At 39.4% G+C, this 16,003-nt stretch overlaps 1 protein-coding gene across 10 annotated transcripts in view; it reads left to right on the top strand.

The window, feature by feature from the left end:
* The window catches only part of DHX57 (DExH-box helicase 57), a 66,737-nt gene that overhangs the window by 30,095 nt on the left and 20,639 nt on the right, over nucleotides 1-16,003 (top strand). For all 10 annotated transcript variants that reach the window (XM_073672575.1, XM_073672576.1, XM_073672574.1 and 7 more), the window contains 7 exons: nucleotides 40-156; nucleotides 2,084-2,180; nucleotides 2,271-2,444; nucleotides 2,804-3,004; nucleotides 9,829-10,105; nucleotides 13,603-13,698; nucleotides 14,462-14,545. In XM_073672575.1, coding sequence (XP_073528676.1) covers nucleotides 40-156; nucleotides 2,084-2,180; nucleotides 2,271-2,444; nucleotides 2,804-3,004; nucleotides 9,829-10,105; nucleotides 13,603-13,698; nucleotides 14,462-14,545 — 1,046 coding nt within the window. The remainder of the gene's footprint in view (nucleotides 1-39; nucleotides 157-2,083; nucleotides 2,181-2,270; nucleotides 2,445-2,803; nucleotides 3,005-9,828; nucleotides 10,106-13,602; nucleotides 13,699-14,461; nucleotides 14,546-16,003) is intronic.

Consider the following 16,003-nt stretch of genomic DNA (forward strand, 5'->3'; position numbering starts at 1 on the left):
CTGTAGAAATGTCTGTTTTTCTTTTTCTAATGATCACAGATGTTAGTAAATCTGTTATTAAAACCCTCTCTGCTATGGACTTGGATAAAATTAACTTGGATTTGATAGAAGCTCTGTTGGAATGGATAGTCAGTGGAGGTCATGCTTATCCACCAGGTTAGTAAGCTGGCGAAATAAAAAGCTAATTATATGTTTTGTTCCTTCTCTAAAGTTGGTTGTTTTTGTTGTTTTTTATTATTTTTAATATTATTAATTTAAAAACGCCATTGATTTTAGGGTGCCGAAGGCATGAAGTACCAAAGTTGTATTTGTTAATGTGAGTGTTACAGCAATCATATTGCCAGCCTATAAACCAAATCCGTTATGAGTCCACAAGAGCATGTGCGCTAACAACCCCTATAAATACACTGCAAGAGAAGGAGGTTGGAAAAAGTAGTTGAGCATTTATAATTTTGATGTTATGTTGACATAAATACATTCTAATCTATTCCCCCCGGAGTATCCCTTTAAGAGTAAATTGGAGATGGCATGACTGTTGGATGAGAACTTTTAAAAAACAGAATTTGCAGGTGTTTTGAGCGGTAGTCGGGAGAGGAGATGCTGACGACGACGACGACATGCAATAGCATTTTTTCTGTTTTTGTTTTTTTTTACGTTTTCAATAAGCATGAAATCAACTTACTCCATCAATGCAGAACCATCATCATAACCCCCACATATACACACATTCTCATTATCATCCAATTCTGAAGTATTAGTGCATATTAAAATAAATAGCAGTGAGGGACATTTACAAAGTACACCATTCCAGAGTACATAAATTGTAGCGCTTCTCATTCCCTAGTAAAGTGCATACTTGGTGGAAAATTTGCTGCTTTTTACTAAATGCTGGAAATGTGTCAATCCTTCATAAATCTGCCTTACTTTGCATGAGTGGATCCTAAGTAATTACAGAAATTGCATACTTTTTTGTGTTGGTATGGAGGTTGGTTAGATGTAACAAAGCTTATGCAGTTAGAATGAAAAGTTCTGCTCCTTTTTTAATGTATTTTGTTTAATTTAGTGACAAAAAATGTGTAATTGGTGGAGAAAGGTTGAACTTGATGGACTTGCGTCTTTTTCAACCTATGTAACTATGTTTGTATAAAGTGTGTTAATGCTCCATAATATTCATCTTTGCCGTTTCAGCTGGGTCCTGTAGTTCTGCGCAGAAACTATTCACTTACACACTCCTTTTATTCTGTGGCTAAGACCTTGGGTTGTCATCCCCTTCCCATGTCTTCCATTTTCATGCTTCTATCGCTAACAGCGATCAATTGTTCTTAAATTCCCTGGTGGTATTAAAAGAAATGCAAAAAAAACCCCCCCCAAAAAAAAAACTTTTTTTTTTTTATAAAGTTAAATAGTCAAAATAAATTGATCCAAAAGTTTAACCAATGAAAATATTATGTTACTTTTTCTGCACTGTGAACACCATAAACAAAAATAAATATTACTAAAATTAATCCATTTGGTAGTCTTGAACCCCCCCCCCCCCCAAAAAAAAAGGCTGCATTGGTGGAAATAAATTAAAGCTATGGGTCTTAAAAAATAGCAACGCAACCCAAATTTAAAAAAATAAATAAATCTGCCATAAATTTAGTATTCACTTTACTGGCATAAAATTACTAAGTCACGTTTCAGAAACAAAACCCAAAATACCCAACAATGCAACAACAGCTGAGATTTCTCCGTTCAACCCTACACAGAATTTTTTTTTCTTTTATAATATTTAGCATGATTTTATGGAAACTTGGAGACAGTTTTCAGATATCGATGGAAAAATAAATATTTAACTCTTGAAACACGGGAGTGAAAAAAAAACAAAAAAAAAAAACATCCATGGTGGGAAGGAAGGTGCTAAGGAATGTCTTGTAAATGTGGCAGAACCACTGAATGCCATTACTTTACTTTTTAATGGTGTGTGTTAGGAATGTGCTATCACTGTGTTAATAAACCTTTCCCATCCTGGATGATCAGCCTGAAGAGCGAAAGACTTGGGATACATTAATTAAGCTACCTGTCTATTTTATTTTTTTGTTAGGAGCGGTTTTAGTATTTCTTCCCGGTCTTGCAGAAATCAAGATGCTGTATGAACAGTTGCAATCAAACGCCTTGTTTAGTAATAGACGTAACAAGAGGTACATTTCCCGCTGCTTTTTTGAGATATATATGTCTAAGAATACATTGGAATAACATGGTGATGAATGATCATCTGATCTCTCCGACAGGTGTGTCATTTACCCCCTACACTCCTCCTTATCCAGCGAGGAACAACAGGCGGTCTTCATTAAACCACCGCAAGGAGTTACCAAGATAATCATCTCCACCAACATTGCTGAAACTTCTATCACCATTGATGATGTTGTGTATGTTATTGACTCGGGCAAGATGAGAGAGAAAAGGTATTGCAAATTATGTGTAAGCTGTAAATAAGAAGTGACACATGTTCATGTGAACATGCGCATTGCCTCCGACTTGTGATGTCAAGAGCCAAGTGTCCACCAATATCCGAATCTGACCATCCTTACTAATAGAAATTATATTTATCCCAGTCTGGTAAAATATTCAATGCTAGTATCAGTTTGCTTTGATGACGGACAAACGTCTGAAGCCCACGGCCATTACTGTAATGAAAGGCTTATAGGTGGCTATGGAGTGATGCTCTCCTTATACACAGGTTCTTATGGAATACTTGAGAAAAAAAATTACCTTGATTAAGAATCATGACTAACGTGAAGATGTTCACATTACTGCTTTTTAGGTATGATCCCGGTAAGAGCATGGAGAGTCTGGAAGACACTTGGGTGTCTCGAGCCAACGCTATACAAAGGAAAGGCCGAGCTGGTCGCGTGGCCTCTGGAATTTGCTTTCACCTCTTCACCAGCCACCACTATGAGCATCAGCTTTTAGAGCAGCAGCCACCAGAGATTCATCGAATCCCACTCGAACAGCTCTGTTTGAGGTATTGTTAATGGCCACTGTGTCTAATTTATAATTTTTTTTTCCTCTCCTTGAGTTACTGTATTTTTTTGGACTATTAGGCTGACCCCATGATTTGATAGTAAAAACATATTTCCTACTAAAGAGTATTCTAGAAATTATGTATATAGGTGACACGTTAAATATAGCTAATTTTAATGCACTAAAATACAATAGGGAAGTGGTAGATCTATTTTCAGAGTTTCTCTGCAACTCTTGTATTGTATACGTATAGCTTTAGAGCATGCACAATATGTGCACACTCTGCGGTGCACATTTATACACAAAACTTCTGCATCCTCAGTATACACACACTCACCACTGCTGTGTATACACACACAGCTCTGGTGTGTGTGTGTGTATATATATATATATCAGTACATTGTGAAAGTATTTGGGCCCCCTTGAACTTTTCTACCCTTTGCCACATTTCTGGCCTCAAACATAAAGATATAAAATTCTAATTTTTTGGGGAAGAATCAACAACAAGTGGGACACAATTGTGAAGTGGAACGAAATTTATTGGATATTTTAAACTTTTTAAAAAAAATTAAAAATTGAAACGTGGGGCGTGCAATATTATTTGGCCCCTTTACTTTCAGTGCAGCAAACTCACTCCAGAAGTTCAGTGAGGATCTCTGAATGATCCAATGTTGTCCTAAATGACTGGTAATGATAAATAGAATCCACCTGTGTGTATTCAAGTCTCCATATAAATGCACCTGCTCTGTGATAGTCTTAGGGTTCTGTTTCAAGTGCTGAGAGCATCATGAAGACCAAGGAACACACCAGGCTGGTCCGAGATACTGTTGTGGTGAAGTTTAAAGCCGGATTTGGATACAAAAAGATTTCCCAAGTTTTAAACATCTCAAGGAGCACTGTGCAAGCGATCATATTGAAATGGAAGGAGTATCAGACCACTGCAAATCTACCAAGACCCTGCCGTCCCTCTAAACTTTCATCTCGAACAAGGAGAAAACTGATCAGCGATGCAGCCAAAAGGCGCATGATCACTCTGGATGAACTGCAGAGATCTACAGCTGAGGTGGGAGAGTCTGTCCATAGGACAACAATCAGTCGTACACTGCACAAATCTGGCCTTTATGGAAGAGTGGCAAGAAGAAATCCATTTCTCAAAGATATCCATGAAAAGTCTCGTTTGAAGTTTGCCACAAGCCACCTGGGAAACACACCAAACATGTGGAATAAGGTACTCTGGTCAGATGAAACCAAAATCAAACTTTTTGGCCACAATGCAAAACGATATGTTTGGCGTAAAAGCAACACAGCTCATCACCCTCAAAACACCATCCCCACTGTCAAACATGGTGGCGGCAGCATCATGGTTTGGGCCTGGTTTTCTTCAGCAGGGACAGGGAAGATGGTTAAAATTGATGGGAAGATGGACGGAGCCAAATACAGGACCATTCTGGAAGAAAACCTGTTGGAGTCTGCAAAAGACCTGAGACTGGGACGGAGATTTATCTTCCAACAAGACAATGATCCCAAACATAAAGCAAAATCTACAATGGAATGGTTCAAAAATAAACGTATCCAGGTGTTAGAATGGCCAAGTCAAAGTCCAGACCTGAATCCAATCAAGAATCTGTGGAAAGAGCTGAAAACTGCATGAGCTCGAGCTGTTTTGCAAGGAAGAATGGGCAAGAATTTCAGCCTCTCGATGTGCAAAACTAATAAGAGACATACCCCAAGCGACTTGCAGCTGTAATCGCAGCAAAAGGTGGCACTACAAAGTATTAACTCAAGGGGGCTGAATAATATTGCACGCCCCACTTTTCAGTTTTTAATTTGTTAAAGAAGTTTAAAATATCCAATAAATTTCGTTCCACTTCACGATTGTGTCCCACTTGTTGATTCTTCCCGAAAAAATTAGAATTTTATATCTTTGTTTTGAAGCCAGAAATGTGGCAAAAGGTAGAAAAGTTCAAGGGGGCCAAATACTTTCACAATGCACTGTATGTATACACACTCATATATACACATATACATACATACATACATACATACATACATACATACATACATACATACATACATACATACATACATACATACATACATACATACATACATACATACATACACCTTGACTTGAAGTTCCTTCCAGGCATGCGGCTGATCAGGACCTGAAGCTTCTGTACATTTTTAGTGATGTGCAGGTCCTGGTAGCTTCCTCTCCTGCCCTGTACCAATCGCGTACATCAGTGTTTGGCAGGAAGAGAGAAAACCGTTTTGTGATTGGGAAGGATGCTGTGTCCGTGTTCTCCCAGATCAGAGGAAGCTGCATGTGGACTATAAAATGCACGCATTTTAATCAGGATTTTTTTCTTGGTTAAAAAGCGCATTTTATCGGCCCAAAAATATAGTATTTCAGTGTTATTGTAATCAAACCTATGTATCACATTTTAGGAACTGGTCATCTTGTAGTAGTCCTCTAAAAGAGGATTTTATTGTAGTGAACAACCTCTGAGCGGGTGATACCGTGCCCATGGGCACTGTTCACATTTGTGCCATTTGCTGTAGTGATCAAGCAGAGTGCACTGCTATAGAATCAGCTCTGATTCTGTTGTGGCCACTCTGCTGATCACTACATTGCCTATTCCCTGAAGCCAATTACTTCGGCAATTGGTTGTACTGATAAAGATCAGATGTGACCGTAACGTTTGCTTTATTGTGGATTACCTACACAAACAAAACACATATCACATGATCTCCTGAGTGCCAAGTTACACTTTCTATGTTTAATGTAGTGGCAGAGACCCAGATTCCAGCGATGTATCACTTACTGGACTGCTTGCTGTAGTTTTGATAAAATCACTGTTTTGTGTTACAACACTACCTGTTCTCTGAATGCTGACTTCTGTATAACCCCGCACAAACCACTTATTGGTTGCATTCTGTGTTTTGTTTTTGTTTTTTTCACTTTATTTAATCTGACCAAAAATGTTGCGCACTCCCTCAGTGGGCGATTTTATTTGGCTTTGCACCAGTTTTTGAAAATCTCTATTATTTAAGCCTAAAACTGCCTGTATCATTATTGTGGTACCCCTGAGGAAGAGATCCGTTTGACGCTTTGGAATAAACTATAATCTTCAATTGATTAATTTGATCCTGGAATTCCAGCCGCACACCCGCAATTCTTCCTTTGGTGCTTTTATCCTGATGCTCTTGGGCTGTGTGCCCATGATTCGTTTTTCAAGCGTTTTTGCTGTGTAATTTCCGCAGCGGAAACTTTTAAAACTCTTGGTAATACGTGCCCCATGGTCCCCAATGATAATCCGCATGTGCTGTGCACATGCTGCGGAATTTTCCGCAGTGGATTTTCTGTGCTGAAGAATCCACAGCATGTCCATTATTTGTGCTTTTCCTACTCAATGCATTTGAAAAATGCATGGCAAATCCGCATGTAAAAACATTTCAAAAACGCGCGTTAAAATCCGCATGCGTTTTTACTGGCAAGGACATGCAGAAATTTTCTGCTTAAATTCTGCATCGTGGGCACATAGGTCTTCATTATCTCATCTTAGGCTATTGACAGTCTTTTTTTTTTTTTTATTTTTTTTTTAAACATATTAGCCGTGCATTCCTTTTATCAATGATGAATATGTTAGCACAATTTGAGTTATTAATTCAGTGGTCCCGTGGACACCTTTTTCTTTTTACTATAGATAAAAAGAATTTTGAAAAGTACATTTTAATTATTAGGGGATTTTTACAGTATGGGGGATAAGGGGTCAAGAAAGGAATGAAGGGAATGGAAAGGCAACTAAAGGAATAGGGGATTGGGTGGAAGAGGAGAGAAAAAAAGAGAATGAAGATCATCTTAACATAGTTGCACCACAACAATTAACATACCAAGTGCAAAAACAACATAAAATAAAGTATAGATTAAAAGAATTCTGGCAAAGTAATAAAATATCATATAAAGAGGCTTTTCTTGCATGGAGGATCGATGTAAATACTTTTATGCCCAAAAATGACAAAAGTATTCTTGGAGTGATACCTTTATTGGCTAACCAGAAAAAAAATATATACAGTACAGACCAAATGTTTGGACACACCTTCTCATTTAAAGATTTTTCTGTCTTTTCATGACTATGAAAATTGTACATTCACACTGAAGGCATCAAAACTATGAATTAACACATGTGGAATTATATACTTAACAAAAAAGTGTGAAACAACTGAAAATATGTCTTATATTCTAGGTTCTTCAAAGTAGCCACCTTTTGCTTTGATGACTGCTTTGCACACTCTTGGCATTCTCTTGATGAGCTTCAAGAGGTAGTCACCGGAAATGGTTTTCACTTCACAGGTGTGCCCTGTCAGGTTTAATAAGTGGGATTTCTTGTCTTATAAATAGGTTTGGGACCATCAGTTGTGTTGTGCAGAAGTCTGGTGGATACACAGCTGATAGTCCTATTGAATAGACTGTTAGAATTTGTATTATGGCAAGAAAAAAGCAGCTAAGTAAAGAAAAACAAGTGGCCATCATTACTTTAAGAAATGAAGGTCAGTCAGTCTGAAAAATTGGGCAAACTTTGAAAGTGTCCCCAAGTGCAGTTGCAAAAACCATCAAGCGCTACAAAGAAACTGGCTCACATGAGGACTGCCCCAGGAAAGGAAGACCAAGAGTCACCTCTGCTTCTGAGGATAAGTTTATCCGAGTCACCAATCTCAAAAATTGCAGGTTAACAGCAGCTCAGATTAGAGACCAGGTCAATGCCACACAGAGTTTTAGCAGCAGACACATCTCTTCAACAACTGTTAAGAGGAGACTTTGTGCAGCTGGCCTTCACGGTAAAATAGCTGCTAGGAAACCACTCCTAAGGACAGTCAACAAGCAGAAGAGACTTGTTTGGGCTAAAGAACACAAGGAATAGACATCAGACCAGTGGAAATCTGTGCTTTGGTCTGATGAGTCCAAATTTGAGATCTTTGGTTCCAACTACCGTGTCTTTGTGCGACGCAGAAAAGGTGAACGGATGGACTCTACATGCCTGGTTCCCACCGTGAAGCATGGAGGAGGAGATGTGATGGTGTGGGGGTGCTTTGCTGGTGACACTGTTGGGGATTTATTCAAAATTGAAGGCATACTGAACCAGCATGGCTACCACAGCATCTTGCAGCGGCATGCTATTCCATCCAGTTTGCGTTTAGTTGGACCATCATTTATTTTTCAACAGGACAATGACCCCAAACACACCTCCAGGCTGTGTAAGGGCTATTTGACCAAGAAGGAGAGTGATGGGGTGCTACGCCAGTTGACCTGGCCTCCACAGTCACCAGACCTGAACCCAGTCGAGATGGTTTTGGGTGAGCTGGACTGCAGAGTGAAAGCAAAAGGGCCAACAAGTGCTAAGCATCTCTGGGAACTCCTTCAAGATTGTTGGAAGACCATTTCCGGTGACTACCTCTTGAAGCTCATCAAGAGAATGCCAAGAGGGTGCAAAGCAGTCATCAAAGCAAAAGGTGGCTACTTTGAAGAACCTAGAATATAAGACATATTTTCAGTTGTTTCACACTTTTTTGTTAAATATATAATTCCACATGTGTTAATTCATAGTTTTGATGCCTTCAGTGTGAATGTACAATTTTCATAGTCATGAAAATACAGAAAAATCTTTAAATGAGAAGGTGTGTCCTAACTTTTGGTCTGTACTGTATGTGCAAGCTTTCAGCGCACAGACTCCTTCGTCAGGCAATATTACAAATGAATTCATAAGACAAGGGGCACAACATTTAAGAGATGTTACAGTACGACATTGGTTTATGAGGAGGAAGGGGTGATAAGTCCAAGAGATTTCTGTGGGAATGCTTAATTATTTGGAGACCATCTGGTGGAGGTGTGCATTGACTCCATGTAGTGAGTCATAAACCCAGGTGTTAGATTGAGTCTTGTTGTCAGTGAATTGAACATCTGTTGTACTGTAACATCTCTTAAATGTTGTGCCCCTTGTCTTATGAATTCCTTTGTAATATTGCCTGACGAAGGAGCTTCTGTGCTCTGAAAGCTTGCACATATATACTTTCTTCTGTCTAGCCAAGAAAGGTATCACTCCAAGAATATTTTTGTCATTTTTGGGCATAAAAGTATTTACATCGATTTTTCTGGCTAACACGGTACCACAATATAACTTTGTATTGTACATCTTGCTTGGAGGAAAAAATATTCCAAGAGGACCATTTGGAATTTTATATTTAGGTAGAGAATTATTCCATAAAGCTAAGGAGATTTTAAAGGAGTTATGGGAGAACATAATATTAATTATGTCAGAAATACAAGGAATATCCATCGATTTCCACTTTAACACAATACAAGTTTTTAAAACAGAAAAAATATGTTCAGAAATGTCTAATTTTTTGAGGGAGGCCATCTGCTTCCAGTAAAAGGAGAACCAATTGAGGAGAACATTTTGACAGGAGACTCATTGATTTTATTAAATGGTGAAAGGACATCACTCCTAAGTATTGAAAGTTTTGGACATTCCCAGAATATGTGAAGAAGAAGATTGCCTCTTTGACCACAATTCCTCCAGCATAAATTGGATTGATCAGGAAATGCATTTTTAAGTCTAGCGGAAGTAAAATCTACTTTTCAATTTTATTTCTTTTCCCAGCAAGAGTTTCCTTGGGGAAAGATTGTTTTACTTGCAATAGCCTGTTTAATTCATCGTTATCTTTGCAGTACTTTTGTCTACTGGTTATTTAAAAAACCCATACAGTATAACTTTTGGTTCACACATGAATTTTCTTTGTTTTTTTTTTGTTTTTTTTAATTGACAGGATAAAAATTTTAGAGATGTTTTCAGAGTGTCGTCTGGAAACCGTCTTGTCCAGATTAATTGAACCCCCTAGAGTGGAATCCCTGCATGCCTCCAAGTCACGTCTTCAAGATCTTGGTGCACTTACCCAGCAAGAAAAGCTTACGCCACTTGGGTACCATTTAGCCTCTTTGCCAGTAGATGTGAGGATTGGTAAACTCATGCTCTTTGGTGCCATCTTTCGCTGTCTGGACCCTGTTCTCACTATTGCTGCCAGCCTGGCTTCTAAGTCTCCTTTTGTGAGTATTATAATGTTTAATCTAAACTTCTTTTTGGCCACAATGTGAGTTTGAGAAGTTGAAATAGTATTAGCAATTTTGGTGTGTGATTAAGAAAGGTCTGGTTCTAGTATCCATTAGGAGAATGGATTACTGACACATGGTATCATTGTGAATCCAACCTGTCATTAAATGGGTTTTCTTGCCATCCCTGTAATGAGTTTCCAAAGCGCCATTTTAATTTTTTTTTATTTTTATCTCCCATTTTAACCTCCTGCAGCCAGTTTTATAGTCTTTAATTTGTTTGTATTCTGAACTTCCCTCTCCTTCCCTTGTACCTCTAGATCCGTGTTCCAGTCCTCAAGAGCCACCAACAGGTCATGTTTTCAGGATTTCCTTAGTATTGCACAGGTGATAATTACATCACCTGCATAGGTAATAATTCCATCATCTGTGTAATACTAAGGAAATCCTGAAGACATGACCTGTTGGTGACCATGAGGACTGAAGTTGGAATACTGCTATAGCTAAAATTTTCCAGGAGGCGGTGTCCTTTGGCTTCTCTGACAGAGCTCTATCTGACTCTGAGCTCCCTCACTCCTTTGCTCAGTGCCTGCCCTCTTCACCATTCTAAGACTACTATACAGTCTCAAGATGGATAAATCTCTGTCCAGTATTTCTCTCCTAACATTCTTTCTACTACACCTAGGATAAGTTTACTGTAGGAGAGCAATGAGTCCTAAAATGTAGTCCTTTATTCTAATGTAAACTATCATCTAGCACCATCCCCTCTGGCCAAAGTCACTAGAGGATATAACTACTATTGTTCTTTGTGGAGCGTGCATTATCTATGTGACTTCTGTTCTGCCTTTCTATACACACCCCAAGTCACTAATAATTGGCAAAGGGTCACATGCTATGTCCCTTCATAACCTCAATATTCGGCACACACTGCTCTGAGAGCTGCTGGCAGAGCCCCGCCTCCTGCATACAGTACAGGGCTGTGCTGACTGACCTGCTGTGTTCTGCTCCAAGCACAGACAGGAAATCTCTCTACTCTGTGCTTTGAACAAACTGCAGCAGGAAGTAAGGAACTAGAGGTCACATGACCACATCTCAGGAACTGAGCAGAATTTTAACTACAAGTAAATTAGTAAGTTTCTTCATTTCACATAAGCTTTACAATGTTTTATTAATTTGTGTGCTCTGAAAACCCCTTTTAAGTTCATGCAGCCCTTACTAAGGCCAGTATAAGTTAAAGGAGTTATCCAAGACTATGTAATTTTTTTTTTTACTACAGGCCCAAGAACTAACAAGCAGGTAGTTGGTAACTACCAATATGAATGCCGAAAGAGTTTCCTCAAAGCCACCTCAGTGGACCTCCTATGAGGTTTGATGCATTTAATTTTGCCATATATCCTCTGAGGTGGCTTTGAGGAAACTTTTTTGGTTTTCATATTTTTAGTCTAAGAGCTATAGCTAACTATTTTTGGTAACATTTTATAGGTTACTAGTGTTGAGTGAGTATGTTCTGTTAACCCTTTCGGCGAGTATGCTCGGGCGAGCTCTGAGTATTTACAGCTGCTCGGTGATGTGTCTGAATCGCTCCCGTGTGCATGATTTGCGACTGTTTGACAGCTCTAGTACATGTAAGGAATGTCTGTTTCTTACACATTCCTCACATGTATTAAAGTTGTCAAACAGTCGCAAATCATGCACACGGGAGTGATTCAAACACATCACCGAGCAGCTGTAAATACTCGGAGCTTGCCCGAGTATACTCGCCGAAGAACATGCTCGCTCATCACTATAGGTTATCAAGTTGCTAACTACCTGCCTTTTGTGCCCAGTGCAGATCTCTGAGCGGTCACAGACTGCTCCTTTCGGCGATTCAGCAGCTTCTGCTGACGTCATGTTGACAGAGCAGCGGCTTCTCTTCCGCTCTGCTCTGTCGACAGGCTGTGACTGACGTCATGCTGATAGGCAGTGAGTAGTCGGCTGTTAAACTGCACGGATCCGGCTGTCAATCAGCATGACCTTTGCAGTCACGCCCAGTCGACAGAGCAGAGTGGAAGAAGAGAACTGCTCTGTTGACGTGAATATGAAAAAGGAGAAAAAAATGAGTGTTTGATAAAAAAAAAAATATATAAACTTTATTGAGACCAATTTAAAAACATCCAGATAGTCACAGTAAGACAAAAACAGGGTGGCAACAAAGACAAAATAACGGGGGACGAGGAGCCTATGCAGACATAAAAAAAAGCCAAATGATCTTATGTTCAGGGTAGGTAAGTAAAGGCATATAATGAAAAATCTATGCAAATTACTGCTGCGGCATAAAGGGTCAAATGATCTTCTATTTAGGTCAGGTAACAAGAGGCATAGATAGTGTCAATGGATTCTAATGTCTCGTATAATGGATCTCTCCCTAATAATCTATCCTAAGTATGCCCTTTCATGCCAAAACCTTACCCATGCCGCAGAGGAGAGCACCCCGGATTTGTACTGACAGGCGGTGTGGGTCCCAGACGTGCATTTTGCGTTCTAACCATGCTTTCTCAAGGGGAAGGGCATCAATGAAAAAGTAGTGGGCAACTCCTTTAAAATAAATAAATAATCCTGGGTAACCCCTTTTAGTGATAGGGCTATGCAGCATATGCAGTTAGGTTTTGGAGAAATTGTAGCTGTCACTCATAACAAGTAGGACAGGTGCATCTTTACACAGATGAGGAAAGACCTGTCAACCCTATGGAGGCAAAGAAGGTCAGAGAGAAGCCACCAAATTGACACGTCTGCTAGAGCCCAACATGTTACACTTGCTGCGCCCCAGTGAATACATTAAAATGAATTTTAATACTTTCAGAAAGGGCAGTTTGTACTTGGTGGCAGGTTCCCCTAAAAACACCTACCAGTGCTAGATCATATAGGGGTAAAGTTAACCAATGAAAACAAGTTTTAATCCTCCTCTCATTATAACAAGTATCCAGGAGGTGCGGTACCGTCATGTAAAGTGTCCTGGGCTCTCTGCACTGAACTCTCCACAGCCCCTCCCATTTGCTCTTGAGTGACAGTTGTAACGTCCAATCAGGACGCTGCTGGTGCCATCAGTCAGGGCAGAAGGAAGGTGTTGGGGAGCTTTCAGTTCACAGTGCTGAGCACCCTTCACATAAAGGGAACCGCCCCAGGCAAGTGGGATCGCAGCTCCAAGATGATTAACACCTGCTATTCCCAGTCACTGTACATGGAGCATGGTAATCAGCCTTGGAATGCTTAAACTACTTTACCCTTCACATTTCTCGCTCTGAGAGATCAAACTGCTGACCGACTGCCTTTTAAGCTGCTGTGTGATGACAAAGGGCAGGATCACAGTTGTATTTTTTTGTATTATAGTTTATTTTCCCTTGAAATGTGTATCATCCTCAAACTAAATCTACCAGCACTCTACTCTTTGACTGTTGTTTTTTTATACATCTATTAAAATTTCATACATCTAATATATATATTTTTTCTTTTTAAAGGTGTGTCCTTGGGATAAAAAGGAAGAAGCAAACAAGAAGAAGCAAGAATTTGCTGTAGGCAACAGTGATCACTTGGCTCTTCTCCAGGCTTATAAGGTAGAGGCAGACGTTGTTTCCCAGGTTTCTCATTGCTATTGCCAGCATTCCGCTCTATAAATTATGATCTATGGGTCATCACTGTCCAGTATCAACATAAGCGTAAAACTAAACATATTTGATATCTCTGCTTCTGCAACCGCCCATACTATAAAATTATCATATTATTTATGCAGTAAGGTGAATTTTTTTTGCAATTTTGTTTTGTGTAAAAGTAGCAAAACTGCACAAATTTGGTTTTGTTATTGTATCAAGGACTGGTGTGTGGTTTTTTTTTTTTTTTATTATTCATTTTTGCCTCCCAAAGAAAATGAAGAAAAAGTGATCAAAAATCTCATGTACCACAAAATGGTACCAAATAAGAGTACAGCTTGTTATGCAGAAAAAAAAGCCCTCACACAACTTCGTTGATAGAACATTTTAAAAGTTGTAGCTCTTAGCTTGAAAAAACAATTTTATGTATTTATTTATTTTTTTAAGAGTGTAGTGAAAGTGTTTTTAGTTATAATGTTTAAAGCTTTATTTTTCTCTTCTGGGTTCATCTAATTTAAAAAAAAAAAAAAAAATTATATATATATATATATATATATATATATATATATATATATATATATATATATATATATATATATATATATATATATATATATATATATATATATATATATATATATATATATATATATATATATATAATTATAATATATATCTGTACTTTTGAATCAGTATTATGGAAAGAAAAGTCTTTTCTCCATTGATGTAGGCTTGGCGCATGGTCATTAGAGAGAACTCGCGGACTGGGTACCAGTATTGCCGAGAGAACTTCTTGTCTTCTAGAGTGCTCCAGGTAAGTTTTATTCTTTTGAGAGGTTTCTTATTTTTGTATGGTTTCTGAGATAGCAATACAGGAAGGCAATCCTGGTAAACTAATATAAAGCAGTAGCTGCCCACTTGTGATTTTAGTTTTTATTTGGAAGAGTCTTTTTGCTAAAAGTGGACAATCCTTTAAAGAGAACCTACCAGGTCCCCTGACTGTCCTCCACATCTACTATAGCAGTATGGATGAGGATATCTTTAATCTGGTCATGGCTTTATGTTGCACACGAACACAATCTTTGAAGAATCAACTTTCATTTTGGAGGTTGGTGTATGCAAATGAGGCAGGATTAGTCCAGTAAGTAGTCTCTTCCCCTTGGAATAGTCCTGCCTTGGATACTTTAATCATGCCTCACTGTGCTTGATTTGACAGCCAGCATACATGACCATTTGCCTTTGGAATTGCATTGCTGCAAAAGGGGAAAAAAACAAAACAAAACTCTTTAAATCTTCTTCCTTAGCGAGTGTGAACGAGCTGAGTGTAAGTGCTAACGGAAGTAAGTGTGTGACTTGTTTTTCAGTGACTTGGATTCAGGGAGTTTGGAAGGGAGGAATTTGGACTGAATTGCTGTCTGTATTTTATTAATTCTTTACATTTCTTTTTACTTAACATTTCTGTCTAGTGCAATCCCAATTAGGAAATGAGCTCCATTATTGGCAATGCTATCCAGTGTATATCTTGCCACATGTATGCAATCCTTGAACAGCCGGTCGGGGGTGCATACTGCTGCGCGAGATGTGTGCACGTTGTGCGTTTGCAAGCCCAGGTACTGGATCTAAATGAGCAGCTGGCAACACTGAGATCCATTGACAATATGGAAAGGAGTCTGCTACTCACTGAGCAGCTGCTCACTGGGATAGATGTGGGGGAGGGTGGTAGTAGGGAGCTGCAGGACAGTGAGGCAGCTAGCTGGGTGACAGAAGGGGGGGGGGGTAGAGGGAAGAGTGCGAGGGAGGCTTGTCCTGATCTGGCACACCCCAATAAGTTTGCAAAGTTGGCAGATGAGGGGGGTGACGGTACAGGGGTAGCACTGCTGCAGAAAGGCATGTCCCCTGAAAGCCAGAGGAATGTCAGCTCCAGTAAGGAGGGAAATAGGAGAGCAGGGCAGGCCAGGCAGGTGCTGGTAGTGGGGGACTCAATTATTAGGGGAACAGATAGGGCAATCTGTCATGAAGACAGGGATCGTCGAACAGTGTGCTGCCTACCTGGCGCTCGAGTCCGGCACATCGCTGATCGGGTTGACAGATTACTGGGAGGGGCTGGTGAGGACCCAGCGGTCATGGTGCACATTGGCACAAATGACAAAGTTAGAGGTAGGTGGAAGGTCCTTAAAGATGATTTCAGGGAATTAGGCTGCAAGCTTAAAGCAAGGACCTCCAAGGTGGTATTCTCTGAAATACTACCTGTGCCACGCCAGAGAGGCAAAGG

Source organism: Phyllobates terribilis, unplaced genomic scaffold (genome assembly GCF_046119375.1).
Source record: "Phyllobates terribilis strain yellow unplaced genomic scaffold, ASM4611937v1 Scaffold_3__8_contigs__length_932513732, whole genome shotgun sequence".
NCBI classification, from domain to species: Eukaryota; Metazoa; Chordata; class Amphibia; order Anura; family Dendrobatidae; genus Phyllobates; species Phyllobates terribilis.